Source organism: Elephas maximus, chromosome 4 (assembly GCF_024166365.1).
Source record: "Elephas maximus indicus isolate mEleMax1 chromosome 4, mEleMax1 primary haplotype, whole genome shotgun sequence".
Taxonomy (NCBI): domain Eukaryota; kingdom Metazoa; phylum Chordata; class Mammalia; order Proboscidea; family Elephantidae; genus Elephas; species Elephas maximus.
The window spans coordinates 54,374,030-54,389,863 of NC_064822.1; the positions used below are offsets into that span (position 1 = coordinate 54,374,030).

A 15,834-nucleotide genomic window follows, 5' to 3' on the forward strand; every position below is an offset into this window, starting at 1 on the left:
AAACCACAACACTTTCTAAATTAGCATTCAAAAAAATGAATGACTTAGAAACAAGGATGTAATGTACAAAATCTGTATAAGAAAAGCAACAAAACTCTCATGAAATTAACTCAGATCCATACAAATGAAAGATATTCCATACTTTTAGAAGGGATAATAGTTGCTATATTAATTCATTTCTAGAGGGAAGGAAGACCAAAGTTCTCTTTCTCCTCAGCTTCTGTGATACATAAAATTTCTTTGGTACATAAAATGTCCCGACGCTTTTTTATTATGATGTAAAAATTGATATCCAATGAAAGCAAATAGATTGAGAGTATATTTTGAGGGAATTGTTGGTAGAGGTAATCTGCCCTGTCCCTGAGCTCTCAGCATTTCCTTACTGAGCGTGCCAGACTGCAAGATCTAACCTCTGACCCTGAGCCTTTTTCATAGCTAGTCACAAAGGCAAGTATGTGGGTCAAAATGAACAAATTGTGACAACCGTGTGATTGCTCACACCCTGGGAGAGGGGAACAAACTTGCTTACAATTTGCTGCGAAAGTGCAGAACCCATAGCCTTAGGTTCCTCAGTGAAACTATAATGCATTCCATTCAATGCCACCATGTACGCCTGTCTAGATACCTTACAAGACTTGGGAACAGTGCCACCATGCTAAAGTCCCCAGTGTTTGCTTATCCTTGAATAATAAGCCTCCTTAAACTGATTCACTGAGTCTAGTTCTGTACTCTAGGCAGTTGTGCTATGAAGTAAGTGTTCTTGCCTGATGTGATAAACAAAGAGCATTGATTAGAGATCAAGAGTACAGACAACCACTTTTTCTGGAGCAACTTCAAAAGCTGGAGAGCAAAGAAGTTACACCAAATATTCAGTTCACTTACCAGCTGTCCTTGATCTGATTGATTCTAATGTCAAATTTTAGTGTTTGTGTTTTGACGTCTATTAGACACTCATTGAGAAAATATGCCCGTTGTCTTTAGAATGATGAAAGAATCTTGTGACGACAGGAGTCTGTTATTTACTGAATTGTGTCCCCCCAAAATTATCTTGAAGCTCTAACCCCTGTACATATACATATGACCATGTTTGGAAATACGTTTTTCTTTCGTCATGTTAAAGAGGGTTTACAAGAGTAATGTTAAAGAGGGTTTACAAGAGTAGAGACGGTCATAAACCTGATCACTTCTAAGTGGAGTCATACAAAAAGAGGAGAACAGACACAGAGGATTCTGATGTAAACAGACCATCATTTCAACCCTCCTCCCAGAAAACAATAAGAAATAAAGGAAGGAAACAGTGAACTGCTTTCAGGGAGTCTGAACGTGGGAACAGAAGAAAATAGCAGGGAACTGTAGACAGGCAGGAATCAACAATGAGTGGCATACAATAGGAAAATTATTTCTCCATTAATCACTTTTCTATTCCCTACCCAGACAGACCACCAGCTACTGTGAGCTGGGAAGGAGGCCCCAGCAAAGAACAAATGCCCCACCCTTCTAAGAGTTTTTTTGCAGAAAGCAGTACAGGCAAAAGCACCAAATACCTCACACCATGCACAAAAACTAACTCCAAGTGGATCAAAGACCTAAACATAAAGACTAAAACAATAAAGATCATGGAAGAAAAAATAGGGACAACCTTAGGAGCCCTAATACAAGGCATAAATAGAATAGAAAACATTACAAAAAATGACGAAGAGAAACCCGATAACTGGAAGCTCCTAAAAATCAAACACCTATGCTCATCTAAAGACTTCACCAGAAGAGTAAAAAGACCACCTACAGATTGGGAAAGAATTTTCAGCTATGACATATCCGACCAGCACCTGATCTTTAAATTCTATATGATTCTGTTAAAACTCAACCACAAAAAGACAAACAACCCAATCAAGAAGTGGGCAAAGGATATGAACACACACTTCACTAAAGAAAATATTCAGGCAGCTAACAGATACATGAGAAAATGCTCTCGATCATTAGCCATTAGAGAAATGCAAATTAAAACTATGATGAGATTCCATCTCACTCCAACAAGGCTGGCATTAATCCAAAAAACACAAAATAATAAATGTTGGAGAGGCTGCGGAGAGATTGGAACTCTTATACACTGCTGGTGGGAATGTCAAATGGTACAACCACTTTGGAAATCTATCTGGCGTTATCTTAAACAGTTAGAAATAGAACTACCATACAACCCAGAAATCCCCCTCCTTGGAATATACCCTAGAGAAATAAGAGCCTTCACACAAACAGGTATATGCACACCCATGTTTATTGCAGCTCTGTTTACAATAGCAAAAAGCTGGAAGCAACCAAGGTGTCCATCAACGGAAGAATGAGTAAATAAAATGTGGTATATTCACACAATGGGATACTATGCATCGATAAAGAACAGTGATGAATCTGTGAAACATTTCATAACATGGAGGAATCTGGAAGGCATTATGCTGAGTGAAATCAGTCAGATGCAAAAGGACAAATATTGTATAAAACCACTATTATAAGATCTTGAGAAATAGTTTAAACTGAGAAGAACACATTCTTTTGTGGTTACGAGAGGGGGGAGAGACGGATGGAGGGTAGGAGAGGGTTATTTACTGATTAGACTGTAGATAAGAACTACTTTCGGTGAAGGGAATGCCAACGCTGAATACAGGGGAGTTCAGCACAACTGGACTGGACCAAAAGCAAAGAAGGTTCCTGAATAAACTGAATGCTTCGAAGGTCAGCAGAGCAGGGGTGGGGGCTTGGGGACTATGGCTTCAGGGGACATCTAAGTCAATTGGTAAAATAAATTCTATTAAGAAAACATTCTGCATCCCACTTTGAAGTGTGGCATCTGGGGTCTTAAACACTAGCAAGCGGCCATCTAAAATGCATCAATGAGTCTCAACCCACCTGGATCAAAGGAGAATGAAGAACACCAAGGTCACCAGGTAATTATGAGCCCAAGAGACAGAAAGGGCTACATGAAATAGAGGCTACATCAGCCTGAGACCAGAAGAACTAGGTGGTGCCCGGCCACAACCGATGACTGCCCTGTCAAAGAGCACAACAGAGAACCCCTGAGGGAACAGCAGAAAGATGGGATGCAGACCCCAAATTCTCATAAAAAGACCAGACTCAATGGTCTGACTAAGACTAGAAGATTCCTGGCGTTCATGGTCCCCAAACCTTCTGTTGGCCCAGGACAGGAACCATTCCTGAAGCCAACTCATCAGACATGGATTGGAATGGACAATGGGTTGGAGAGAGATGCTGGCGAGGAGTGAGCTACTTGCATCAGGTGGACACTTGAGACTATGTTGGCATCTCCTGTCTGGAGGGGAGATGGGAGGGTAGAGGGGGTGAGAAACTGGCAAAATGGTCAAGAAAGGAGAGACTGGAAGGAGGGAGCGGGCTGACTCATTAGGGGAAGAGTAAGTGGGAGTATGTAGTAAGGTGTATGTAAGTTTATATGTGAGAGACTGAATTTATTTGAAAACTTTCACTTAAAGCACAATAAAAATTACTTAAAAAAATATATATACATACTCTGAAATCTTCTTAAAACTAAACAATAGTTTAGCTTAACTACTAATGATTGCCTGCCTTGAGGGTTATGGTCTTCCAAGATCTATCTATATGGGATCAAACTGACAATAGAAAAATGAAAGATTGCATGAGAACCATAACAGGGAAATGCGTTTACATTAATAGGGCAGGAACAACTCAGGAAAGGAGGGAGAGAATGGTTGCACAACTCTGAGAATGTTGGCAATGTCACTGAATTTGACGTGTAGAAATTGTTGGATTGGTGTAGGTTTTGCTGTACATACAAAATAATAAAATAAAATAATCGAAAAACAAATTAAAAAGACATTAAAGGAGAAAAACTCCAAAGAATAAATAAATAGATGGTTAAATCCATTATACATATTTTCTGCCGAAAGGAAAAAAAATGGAATAGGCGTACAGTCACACACATAAGGGGAAGATATGTGAGGAAGACAATACAGTGAAATGAACACCAAAGATTCCTTGCAGACGCAGGAAACTAGCAGAGACCCAGAGAGGGAGCTGACATAACTGAAAGCCTGATTTGGGCTTTTAACATCCAGAATTGAAACAAAAAAATTTTTTTGAAGCCACCCACTTGTGGTATTTTTTCTTAAACAGCACTGTTGTTGTTGTTGAGTGCCCTTGAGTCCATCCCTACCCATTGACATCCTATGTACAACAGAATGAAATATTGCCCAGTCCTGCGCCATGCTCACAATCGTTGTTATGCTTGAGAGCATTATTGGTTGCAGCCACTGTATCAATCCATCTCATTGAGGGCCTTCCTCTTTTTCACTCACCCTCTCTACTTTAGCAAGCATGATGTCCTTCTCCAGGGACTGGTACTACCTGATAACAGGTCCAAAAGTATGTGAGACAAACTCTCCCCATCTTTGCTTCTAATGAGCATTCTGGCTGTACTTCTCCCAAAACAGATTTGTTCATTTTTCTGGCAGTCCATGGTATAGTCAATATTCTTGGCCAAAACCATAATTCAAAGGCATCATTCTTTTGTCTTGCTCATTCATTCTCTAGCTTTCCCATACATATGAGGGGATTGAATACACCATGGCTTAGGTCAGACACACCTTAATCTTCAAGGTGACATCTTTGTATTTCAGCACTTTAAAGAGGTCTTTTGATTTCCTCACTGCTGCTTCCATGGGTGTTGATTGTGCAGCCAAGTAAAATGAAATTCTTCACAACTTCAATATTTTCTCCATTTATCATGACGCTGCTTTGGTCTAGTTGTGAAGATTTTTGTTTTCTTTGTGTTGAGGTGTAATCCATACTGGAAGCTGTGGTCTTTGATCTTCATCAGTAAGTGCTTCAAGTTCTCTTCACTTTCAGAAAGCAAGATTGTGTCATCTGCATATTGCAAGTTGTTAATGAGTCTTCCTCCAATCCTGATGCCTCGTTCTTCTTCATATACTCCAGCAGTTCCAATTACTTGCTCAGCATACAGATTGAATAAGTATGACAAAAGGATGCAACCCTGATACACACACGTTTTATCTTTAAACTACACAGCGACCCCCTGTACTGTTCAAACAACTACCTTTTGGTCGAAGTACAGGTTCCTCGTGAACACAATTAAGTGTTCTGAAATTCCCACTCTTTGGAATTTACCCATAGTTTGCTATGATCCACACAGACGAATGCCTTTACCTAGTCAATAACACACAGGTAAACATCTCTGGTTTTCTCTGCTTTCAGCCAAGATCCATCTGACATCAGCAATGATATCTCTGTTACGTGTCATATTCTGAATCTGGCTTGAATTCTAGCAGTTCCCTATCGAGGTAGTGCTACAACTGTTTTTGAATCATCTTCAGCCAAATTTTTAATTAGATACGATATTAATAATATTGTTCCATAAATTTTGCATTCTGTTGGATCACTTTTCTTTGGAATGGGAACAAATACGGATCTCTTCTAGTTAGCTGGCCAGGTAACTCTCTTCGAAATTTCCTGGAATAGGTGAGTGAGCACCTCCAGTGCTGCATCTGTTGGCTGAAACATCTTACTTGGTATTCAGTCAATTCCTTCAGGTTGTTTTTCACCAACGCATTCAGGGCAACATGGACTTCTTTCAATACCATTGGTTCTTGATAATATGCTACCTTACTTCTTACCCACCTGAAATTCTGGATGGAAAATTGGGGACTTTTTTTTTTTTTCAGTTTATCTAGCACAAGCATTTCTAGCTATCAGAGGTAGCACAATGCGGTGGTTAGGACAACCACATGATGAAATTACTTTCACTGAGGCCCAGGCCGGATGAACACCAACCTTTGCTTTTAATGTCTTTTAGTCACAGCTGAGTCCTTCAGCATTTACCTTTTGAGAATCTGAGAATTTTCCTTAAAGATTAATATAAATCCATTTCCAATAAAGATTTTATCCATTATCATAACGATGTGTGCCATCCAATGCTTTCATTTATTCTGTGCTTTAAATTGGCCTTCAAACTACCCTGTAAACCCACAGTGTCTGTAATCCCTGCCCCAAGATTTCACCTCTCTGGAATCATGGCAGTGATGGAGGAGGGGATTGTATCTCTGAAACGGGGGGTAGGGTAGAAACAGTGAAAGTGGGGAAATAACCAAGACACTTCATGACAGCTCCACATAGGACTAAGGATCACCCTGCCCATAGAATCACTACAGTTATTTGTGATGTAGTCTATAGGAAATTCCAGTCACATAGAAATTAGGAGAGAAGCAGAGGTCACTACTGAAGGTTGTTGAGAGACATCCCATTACTGCCAGGTGTGATGTGGGAAGCAGGTGATTCTGGACCTAAGGCCAGGCCATTCCAACAGAGATTTTGACCAACACTGGTCACCCAGCTAGGCCAGGTGGGAGGCACCAGGATCTGGATCTGTTCAAGCCTTAAATACAAAGGCTGTCAAAAAAAATTCCTAGTTCAAGACAGAAAAGAGATGGTGGCAGTGTCCAGGAAGCCCAACCCAGATCAATGCCAGGAGACTTCTGAAATTCAAATTTTGTGTTAAAGCCGACATGTGAATCAGAAGTTTAGTTATAGACGGACGAGTAACAAAGAAGACTGAAGAATAGCAAGTGAGGTCTGTGTCAGGTGAACAAAGGCAGTTTGAGATAAAAGTTAGAGTGTTGGGCATCAGCCAGGAAACTGCCTTGTATTCCATTGTCCAGGGTAGATATTTCTCTCTTTACACGTAGACACTTTTTTGTAACTAAAAATGTGATACATAATAATTATAGAAAACTTTGACAAGTATTCATAGGAGAAAAAAAGTCACACAAAGTCCTATATTCAGATATAATTGCTGTTAACAGTTTGGGCCCTTGCCCTCCATTGATCCACGTTATGTTACCATATGACGTTATTCTGCGTGCATAATACATACTCTGCTTTTCTAATCAGCACATTAATATCCTTTTGTTCTACATATTTTAATTTATCCCAAATATAGTATTTATATGTTTATTTTTAAATGGCTTCATGATATTCTCTTGTATTAGTGCATCATAGTGTACCTAAACCAAATCAAACCAAACCCGTTACTGTCCAGCAATCCTATTGGAAAGGGTGGAACTGTTCAATAGGGTTTCCGAAGAGCACCTGGTGGATTCGAACCACCAACCTTTTGGTTAGCAATCGTAGCTCTTAACAACTACACCGCCAGGGTTCCTAGTGCACCTAGCATGTCCCAAATTCATAGCATTTTAGTTGATTCCAGTTTTTTTTCTTTTGTGAATACTGCAGAGCAAGATCATAAATGATATACAATATTTGTCTCCATCTTTGGCTGCTTTATGGTGCTTTCCCAGAAGCTATGTAACTGGGTGAAAGATATAAACGAACTATTTGCACAATGCAAAATGGTGTTGAAACATCATTAATCATTTACACTCCAGAAAGCACCATGCAAGACTGCCTTTTTTTTCTTGTTGAAGCCTTACCAAGACTGGATATTCTCAGTATAGAATAAAGAAAGGAGGAAGAAATGACTTTGTAGATGGGAAAACTAAAGTGATACTTTTTCCTTTAATCTCTGCTTTTGATTCTTTATTGAGTGTTGACTTTTTAAAAATAGCTCATGAGCAATTTGTATGAATTTTTTGTGTGCATGTACGTGTACTGGTGTGTGTGTGTCTGTGTGTGTGTATGTTTGTGTGTGTGTGTGTGTGCACTAAGATATTTAAAAGTTTCAAATGACACATGATCAAGAAAGGGCATCACCATCAGCAAAAACAAAATAGAGTATATGGAGGTTTCTAGTCTAACAAATTGTCAATACTTATTCAGTGAATATCTTCAAACAATTTAGGATGATCTGTGGTAAGTCCTGAAGAGTAAATTTACTAACTCAAGATATTAATGATTTCTTTATCATTATAGAATAATTAACAATTCTCTTTGGAAAAAAAACTGAGTCAAGCTGGGACAATCCTGTTTCTACCCCGTGGAATATGCCTTTAACTGTGGCCCCTCCTACATGCTGTTAGATAACAGTTGACCAGGGCAGTTGGGGCGTTGCCTTCTTGTTGTTCTGGGGAAAGGAGAACAAAGTAAACAGGCTCTGCTTAGTCAGGACAGTGACAGAAGATGGATCTCAAACATCAGTGTGTGAAACTAAATGATGGTCATTTCATTCCTGTCTTGGGATTTGGAACTTATGCACCACAAGAGGTAAGGATAGGGGTCTTGGAGTTGAAGATTCAAATGAAAATAGCTCCAGGGTGAGTGGGAGCCAACCAGGGTTGTCACATGCTTCTTCCACGTTGACTCTGGGGGATTCACTGGAGTCTCAGTTTCACCAGGCTATAGATAACTCATGGTTAAAGACAGAAGGTAGACAGGCTTCACTCAGTGATTCTGCATCTGACGTGCGGTCATGTACAGATTATCTGGGCATTGGTATTTCCTCCTATTCCCATCAATGTCACAGCTTGTCAGAAGAGATGAATCTTGGCAGTTAAGAGCATTGTCCGTCAGCTGCCTTATGTTCAGACTGATTGCGGTGTGAGGGTTTTCTCTGTATAGTTCTATAATCCAAGAAACCTTTCCTCCTACCTAGGAGATATGATGAACCGCAAACTTTGAGGTTATCATTTTGGAAACGACCGTGTCTGAGGAATTGTGGGGGATAATTTCAGTTTTGGTGCTGAGCACCAGGTGATAAATGGTGCACCCGGACTGAGCTGAGTTTTACTCATATGTATCTCACACCTGAGAAATTCATCCTGCAAGAAAAAAGGACACCTTTTTAGGGAAAATGCTACAGTCTTAAAGACCAATCTTTGAATCTAGGTCCTTGTTACTGTACCCTAGATTTGAAGCAAATAGGTGGAGTTGCTCTCGTCACGGAAGAGGAAGTAAAGGGAACAAGTCACTAGGTTGGAAACCAGATATTCCATATTCCAAATTTGTTTTTCAGACTACTTAGCTGTGTGACAAGGGACTAGTGACTGAACAGCCCTGGTGGCACAGTAGTTAATAGCTCAACTGCTAACCAGGAAGTTAGCAGTTTGAATCCACAAGCTGGTCCGTGGAAACCCTATGGGGCATTTGTACTCTGTCCGATAGGGTCACTATGAGTCAGAATAGACTTGATGGTAATCGGTTTTTTATACAAATAGAGTGGCTGTGTACAAAAGAATTAATAGGAGACTACTATCCTTGGAAAGTTTTTCTTTCAAGGTTGGCCCTGAATGACATCCAGAAATAAGATTTCAGGAGGAATGTCATCATTCTCTGCTTGATAAGGCTATTTGTGTCTAAACTGCTTGCAAAAACAATGAGGTTTAGGATGAATAGCTGCTTTCTTTCTGGTTTTTGCATTTTGGTGTGTGCTAGAGTTGCCTGATGAGGGTCCATGCCCTGGGGCACTTGAGCCAATGAAACTGTACTCCAAGTCAGAAAGAGTGAGAAAGTTTACTTAGGAGGTGTCCACCACCAGGCATCTGACAGGGACACAGACTATCTCTATGGAGTATTACTCTATGGAGTAATGTAAAAAAAATTTACATTAGAGCTTATATATATAGGATTTTTACCAGGGTCAGAAGTGTCTTTATAGCACACACATGGCATGGCCAAGGGAGTTATTCATTACACGATAATGACAAGAGACTCTTTATCAGACTAAAGAGATACATGTAAGACATCACTTTATCAGGCTAAAGATATTCATGTCAGGCACCTGGGGCTTAAGTCACAGGTGGTTAGACAGAACAAAATAAAGTTTTGAGCATCAGATCAAAACAAAGAACAAACTTATTTGCATCAGATCAAAAAAGTCATTAACAGAGGTATGTGGAAAGGAGAAGCCAAGGAGAAAAATTAGAGGTTCATCATGGCATTAGTTCTGTCAAGCTTTCAGTCTCCAATTTTGAAAAGGAGAAAACATGCTGGGGACTATTAGGGTCACGCTAGGCAGAGAGGGCCTATGTGACCAGCCCCCACATTCCTCACATCTTAGCAAAATTCCACCCTGGAGGAATCAAGTATATTCTGTGTGACTCCACTACAAACTCTTGGAAGCTTGTGCGTGTTTTCCTCTGTACATCCCCCTATACACCTTCCTCCTTTGCTGATTTTGCCTTGTGTCACTTCACTCTAATGAATCATATCCATGAAAACAGCCATACGCTGCAAATTATTTAGCCAATCCCTCACCTAGGTGTGGCCTCGAGACTTCCAATGCCAGTGAAAAACCACCCCAGTTTTCTTGAACTGAAGGAATTCCTGGGATGCCCACTTTCATTTCTAAAAGTAGAAAAGTTCCAAGCAAACCGGTGGGTACCTTACATGTGGAACTAACACAAGATCTGAGGGAATAGTTCATTCTGGTGAAGGTCAGTGCTTGTGGCAACAACAACCTCTCAGTTGAGTAGATACCTGAATACTATCTTTTGTTTTTCCTTAGGTACCTAAGAGTGAAGCTGAGGAGGCAACCAAACTAGCTATTGATGCTGGGTTTCGTCATATTGATTCAGCTTATCTGTACGAAAATGAAGACAAAGTTGGACAAGCCATCCGAAGCAAGATTGCTGATGGCATTGTGAAGAGAGAAGACATATTCTACACTTCAAAGGTGAAATGTGTGTAATGTTTGTGTGACTATTTATGAAGTGAGTGTATGGAAATTGGTTGAGTGGTTTGCTGAACTATGCATAGTAAGAAAAATTTTATTCACCCATATTAATGTACTAACACTAGTATCAACAGAGGAGAGAGGTGATGAATTTCTAATCATTCTTATGCTCAGTTTTTATGATTTTAAAGTATTTTCTTTTCTGAGCCTCAGCCTAAAGCACAGTGATTTTGCGTGGATGATAGAATCACACAGATCTGTGACTCTTCTCTCATAAGACTGAGTTAGACAAAACTTGTGAAATTGCTTTGTATACTCTGTTAAACATAGTTCAGATGATGGGTGTACTTGTTACTTGATAAAGATTTTTATCTCTCGAGTCATTTCCTTCTATTGTTTAGTAGTTGTACTGACAGCATACTCAAACTGATAACAGCGTTTATGTGAGTAGGTCATATAAAAGGGAAGCCCAAGAAAAAAAGGGAATTTTTGCCCCTGCAGTCACCTAGATTTCAACCAGTAGAAAAATATCTAAATATTAGGAGCAGCCAGACAATAACTTTCCAGTACGTGAGTACTGCAGTTCTTGCAAAGTGAGTGGAGGCCACCTCCTTACATATTACCTGCAATGGGACCCTCCCAGCTCAGTTATTTTTCGGTGTTCTCCACTGTATTCAATACATGTAAGTAATCTCATTCATTTAAGCTGTTTATAGGGCAGGGCTTCTATCTCTTTTAGATATATTCATCATTTTTCTCTATTACGTTTCAAAATGAAACCCACATATTTTAAGTTATCACAATAAATGACTGAGAGTCTGAAAAAACCCTAAATATTACATCTATTCCTACTGATTACAGTCCAGGTTCACATTTGCTCTGTCTACATTAATAATTCAAGTTTAGCTTAATTTCAATGATGTTGGCAAAAAAATTTCAACTTTGAACTTGCTAAACAAGTCACAATCCCTGTGTCATCTGTTTCTATATGTCTTCATTAAATTGCCTAAAGTACTAATCAAACACAACTCCCTTCTTAATCTCTGCAGCTCTGGGTCACTTTCCTTCGACCAGAGTTGGTTCGGCCAGGCTTGGAAAAGTCACTGAAAAAACTTCAGCTGGACTATGTCGATCTCTACATTATTCATAACCCAATGGCTCTGAAGGTTAGAAATTTGCATAATTAAAACTATTTCATTTTCACTGTCAGTATGACCATCGTCTTGCATGGATGTTGAATTAAGTTTTTCTTTGGAGGGAATATGGATTATTATACTGGGAAAGGATCTAAAATAATAATTCAAGTTTCTGGATTGGCCCTGTTTAGTTCATGTGCCTACCCTTAGGCCATTGTGTGTTCAGAAGGATAAGGAATTCTGATTGTACAGTTATAGCTGAGTCTGAGTTTATATTGCACTAAATTGGTATGAAAATTAAGGTCATGTGACTTATTGCCTTTCCAGGTAAAAGAGAACCATTTGATAAAAAACAAAATATCCTGGGCAGACAAAAGTAACATAAGTCAAATACTAGTCCCCATTACTATGTAGGAAAGTGACATTTATTAAAGCATAAAGTAGATAAAACATTATAGAGAGGCTGTCTCTCAAAAGACATTCTTAACAACTCTAGACATAAAACACTTTGCAAATCTTATATTTGGAGAGTTGTTCCACCTACCTTATGGAGGCTTAGTGTCCCAGCCATACATGTACCTCACAGCATGGCTTAGAGTGGAGACAGTATTTTGTGATATCACTATAATGACTGCTTCTATTCCAGCCTGGAGAGGAGCTGCTACCAAAAGATGAACATGGGAAACTAATATTTGACACAGTGGATCTCTGTGCCACATGGGAGGTGAGTGCTTGGAGCAGACAGCAAAGATGAGAAAGCCAGGAGAAAGGGAACCTAGTTCACATCTTGCACCTATGTGAACTTAAGAAAACACGTATGTAGTCCTCAATCTCACTTTTCTCTTCTTTACCATCAGGAATTGGACAAATGATCTCAAAATTCTCTTGGAGTTCTAGAATTCTACTTAATCCTTTAACAGCATTTTCCGGGTCATAGCAGAGTGTGACCTCCCTTCTGAAAGGACGGTGACACAATCCTAAGGTTATTGGCACTATAAGTCCATAAAGCTGCTCTTGGAGGGTGAAAGGAGAAAATGTTTCTGTCTTATCTAGTAGGATACAGGAAATTGAATGATAAATAAAGATTATTTATATAACTGTTTTCACTAATCATATGTTCCTACGACTGATGGAGCCAAATGTCATGAAGGTGTAGATATTTGCAACATCAAGTACAGTCCTATCTCTAACATAAAGCTCCCCTGGAAATGAGTGTAAGATACATGTAACTTTCATGGCCTTTTTTACAATCTTTGAGGGCCTGAAATTTAATTTTTCTAAAATTTCTTTTCTTTAGTAAATATGAATCCTGGAATATATAGTAACGTACTTTCATTAATAAGCTTAATCAACCAGAACAACATGCGATGTTAACTCAGTAACTCCCAATACCTTACTCTCCCTGTAGTGTCCCGTGCTCTGCATCTGACAAATGACTCTCTTCGCCTGTCATGGCAGGAAATGAGAGCTCTGCCTCACAGGTTTCCTCATCGCTCTGACTCCCTGCCTGGTGCCCGGCTTAGAATTTGGTGTGTTGTGTGATGTGTTCATTTATGTTTTACCATTTCTCTACCTACTTCCTTCTGAAATCTAGCTGAAGACATTCTAACAATCTTGCTATATTTTATCTACCTTATATAGAATTTTTTTTATTATGATATTCATCTATTAATAAAAAATTTATGAAGAAACTGTTGTGGGGGGTGGTGACATAATGAAGCAATATACTGGCCCTCATAGTTCATTTATCTAAATGAGAGGAGATGAATAAAAGGTAACCACAAAAAGATAAAAAAGTAAACAGTTAACTGTATGATTTGGCAGATGGTGATAAGTCCAGGGGAAAAAATAAAGCTGTTATGTTTAGAGGAGTGGAGAGTGTTGTGGGGGAAGTGGATGGGTGTGGGTACGAATGTAATAAAGGTATCTAAGGAAAATCTTCATTGATATGAGGACAAAAGAACCCAGGTCTGTAGTAAGGTGTGACTCATGGGATTTCTAGGGGAAGAGTGTTTAGGCAGAGAAGGCAGCCAGTGAACTGCCCTTTATGAGGTAGAGTGTTTTCGCGTCCAAGAAAAATCAGGTGTCTCATGAAGCTGAAAGAGAAAAGAGAGAGAAGAGATGAGCTCTGAGGGCAAAGGAGGTCAGATCACAGCAGGTCTCATAAGAATGACTTTGGCTTTGACTCAGCATGAGCTTGAAAGCCATTAGAGGAGTTTTATCTGATTTATTTTATAAAAGGGTCATTCTAAATTTGCACTAATAAGTGAGATGCTTGCCACATATGCCTATTGAAATTTAAATTAATTAAAAATCAAAAAATTTAAAATTCAGTTCCTCAGTCACATATTTCAATGGCTCCACAGCAACATGGGGCTAGTGGCTACCAAATTGTACTGTGTGCTGTTTCTGTTAGGTGCTGTAGAGTTGGTTCCCACTCATAGTGACCTTACGTACCACAGAACAAAACACTGCCCAGTCCTGAGTCAGCCTCACAATTTTTGCTTTGCTTGAACCCATTGTTGTAGGCACTGTGTCAATTCAACTCATCGAGTGTCTTTCTCTTCTTTGCTGACCCTTTATTTACCAAGTATGATCTCTTCCTCTGGGGACTGGTCCCTCCTGATGACATAAGTCCAAAGTACATGAGACAAAGTCTCAGCATCCTCACTTCTAAGGAGCATTCTGGCTGTACTTCTGTACAGTGTAGACGTACACTATTTATATCATCACAGGAAGCTCTACTGGATAGCATGTATCCAAATGCTGTGTGCATGATAAATTGCAGGGGTTAAGAGTGGAATTAGAAAAGCCATGTAGGAAGTTCATAAAATAATCCAGAGGAGAAATGAGGGGATAAAACTGTGAAAGTTGTAAGATCCATTCTGAATCTATTCTGAGAGCGGAGATGACATGATGCTTTGGTGGACTGAAGGAAGTGTGTGAGACAGAGACAGCACTAGTCTGAGTCTGAGGTCCTTGTCCTGAACAAATTGCTAGTGGTGTTTGCTTTGAATGAAACAAAGACTGCAGGAGGAACAGATTGGGAGGAAGACTGGAAGCTCAGTTTTTGACTTGTTCACTTTCTGATGACTAATCAGACATTTATAGGATGATTGAGCAAGCAGTTGAATCTGGGAGTCTATTATATGGGTACTGGAGTAATTCTAGGACAGAGATATCAATTTGTAAGACTTAGTCATGTAGCTAGTATTTAAAATCATAAATATAAATAGATTATTTGGGAGCGAGATGAGATAAAGAAGCAATGATGTCTAAGGACTGAGTCCTTTAAGTATTAGAGGCCAGGCAGATGATGAGATTCTTGCAAAGAGAGCAGTCAGGGAAGGAAGAAGAGACTCAAAAGAGATCAGTGTTTAAAAGCCACATGAGAAAAATATCTCAAGGGAAAAGTTAATCGACTGTGTCTAACTCTGCTGCTGAGCCAAAGGCAATATGCACAACTGGCTTTGGAAATTCGTGACCCTGACCAGGGGTGTTTTGATAGATTAGCCTGGAGGGGAGCCTCATTGGAATATGACACAGAAAAAGAGAAAAGAAAATTGAGGGTATTGTACCATACTGACTCCTATTTTCCTAAGAATGAAATACTAATTTCATTTTTGTTGTCATCATCTTCCTCCAATTTTCTCTATTTTCACTTCATGATTATCAATGCCAGCCAGTTTCGTGGTCATTTCTGGAAAGTTGTTTCTATTAACAGGGCTATAGATCCCATTTTCTCTATGGCCAAATCACACACATTCTTCCTCACAACACCTTCCTCCCCAGGCCTTGGAGAAGTGTAAGGATGCAGGGTTGGCCAAGTCCATTGGAGTGTCCAACTTTAACCGCAGGCAGCTAGAGATGATCCTGAACAAGCCAGGGCTCAAGTACAAGCCAGTCTGCAACCAGGTGAGCCTCCTCTGCCCACCAGGGCTTCCTCTGCTTTCTGTTCTTCACATCCTTTTTTTCTATAATTATGTCTGATATCCTCTCCTCCTGTTCTTCTCACCTTTTTGAACCAGAGGTTTCAATAGAGTAGAACCTCTGTCTAGTAGAGCATTGATAGGA

General features: G+C 39.5%; 1 protein-coding gene across 7 annotated transcripts in view; it reads left to right on the top strand.

Annotated features, from left to right (window-relative positions):
- The first annotated feature begins 8,085 nt into the window (after window positions 1-8,085).
- Window positions 8,086-15,834, top strand: part of LOC126075017 (aldo-keto reductase family 1 member C1-like) — a 240,869-nt gene continuing 233,120 nt past the window's right edge. For 4 of the 7 annotated variants that reach the window (XR_007517106.1, XR_007517105.1, XM_049882069.1 and 1 more), the window contains exons 1-5: window positions 8,086-8,217; window positions 10,457-10,624; window positions 11,674-11,790; window positions 12,407-12,484; window positions 15,553-15,675. Coding sequence is in view for 5 of the 7 variants with exons in the window: in XM_049882069.1 (XP_049738026.1) it covers window positions 8,134-8,217; window positions 10,457-10,624; window positions 11,674-11,790; window positions 12,407-12,484; window positions 15,553-15,675 (570 nt within the window). In the remaining 2 variants the exon portion in view is untranslated. The remainder of the gene's footprint in view (window positions 8,218-10,456; window positions 10,625-11,673; window positions 11,791-12,406; window positions 12,485-15,552; window positions 15,676-15,834) is intronic. The other 3 variants (XM_049882074.1, XM_049882072.1, XM_049882075.1) reach the window with 3 other exon arrangements.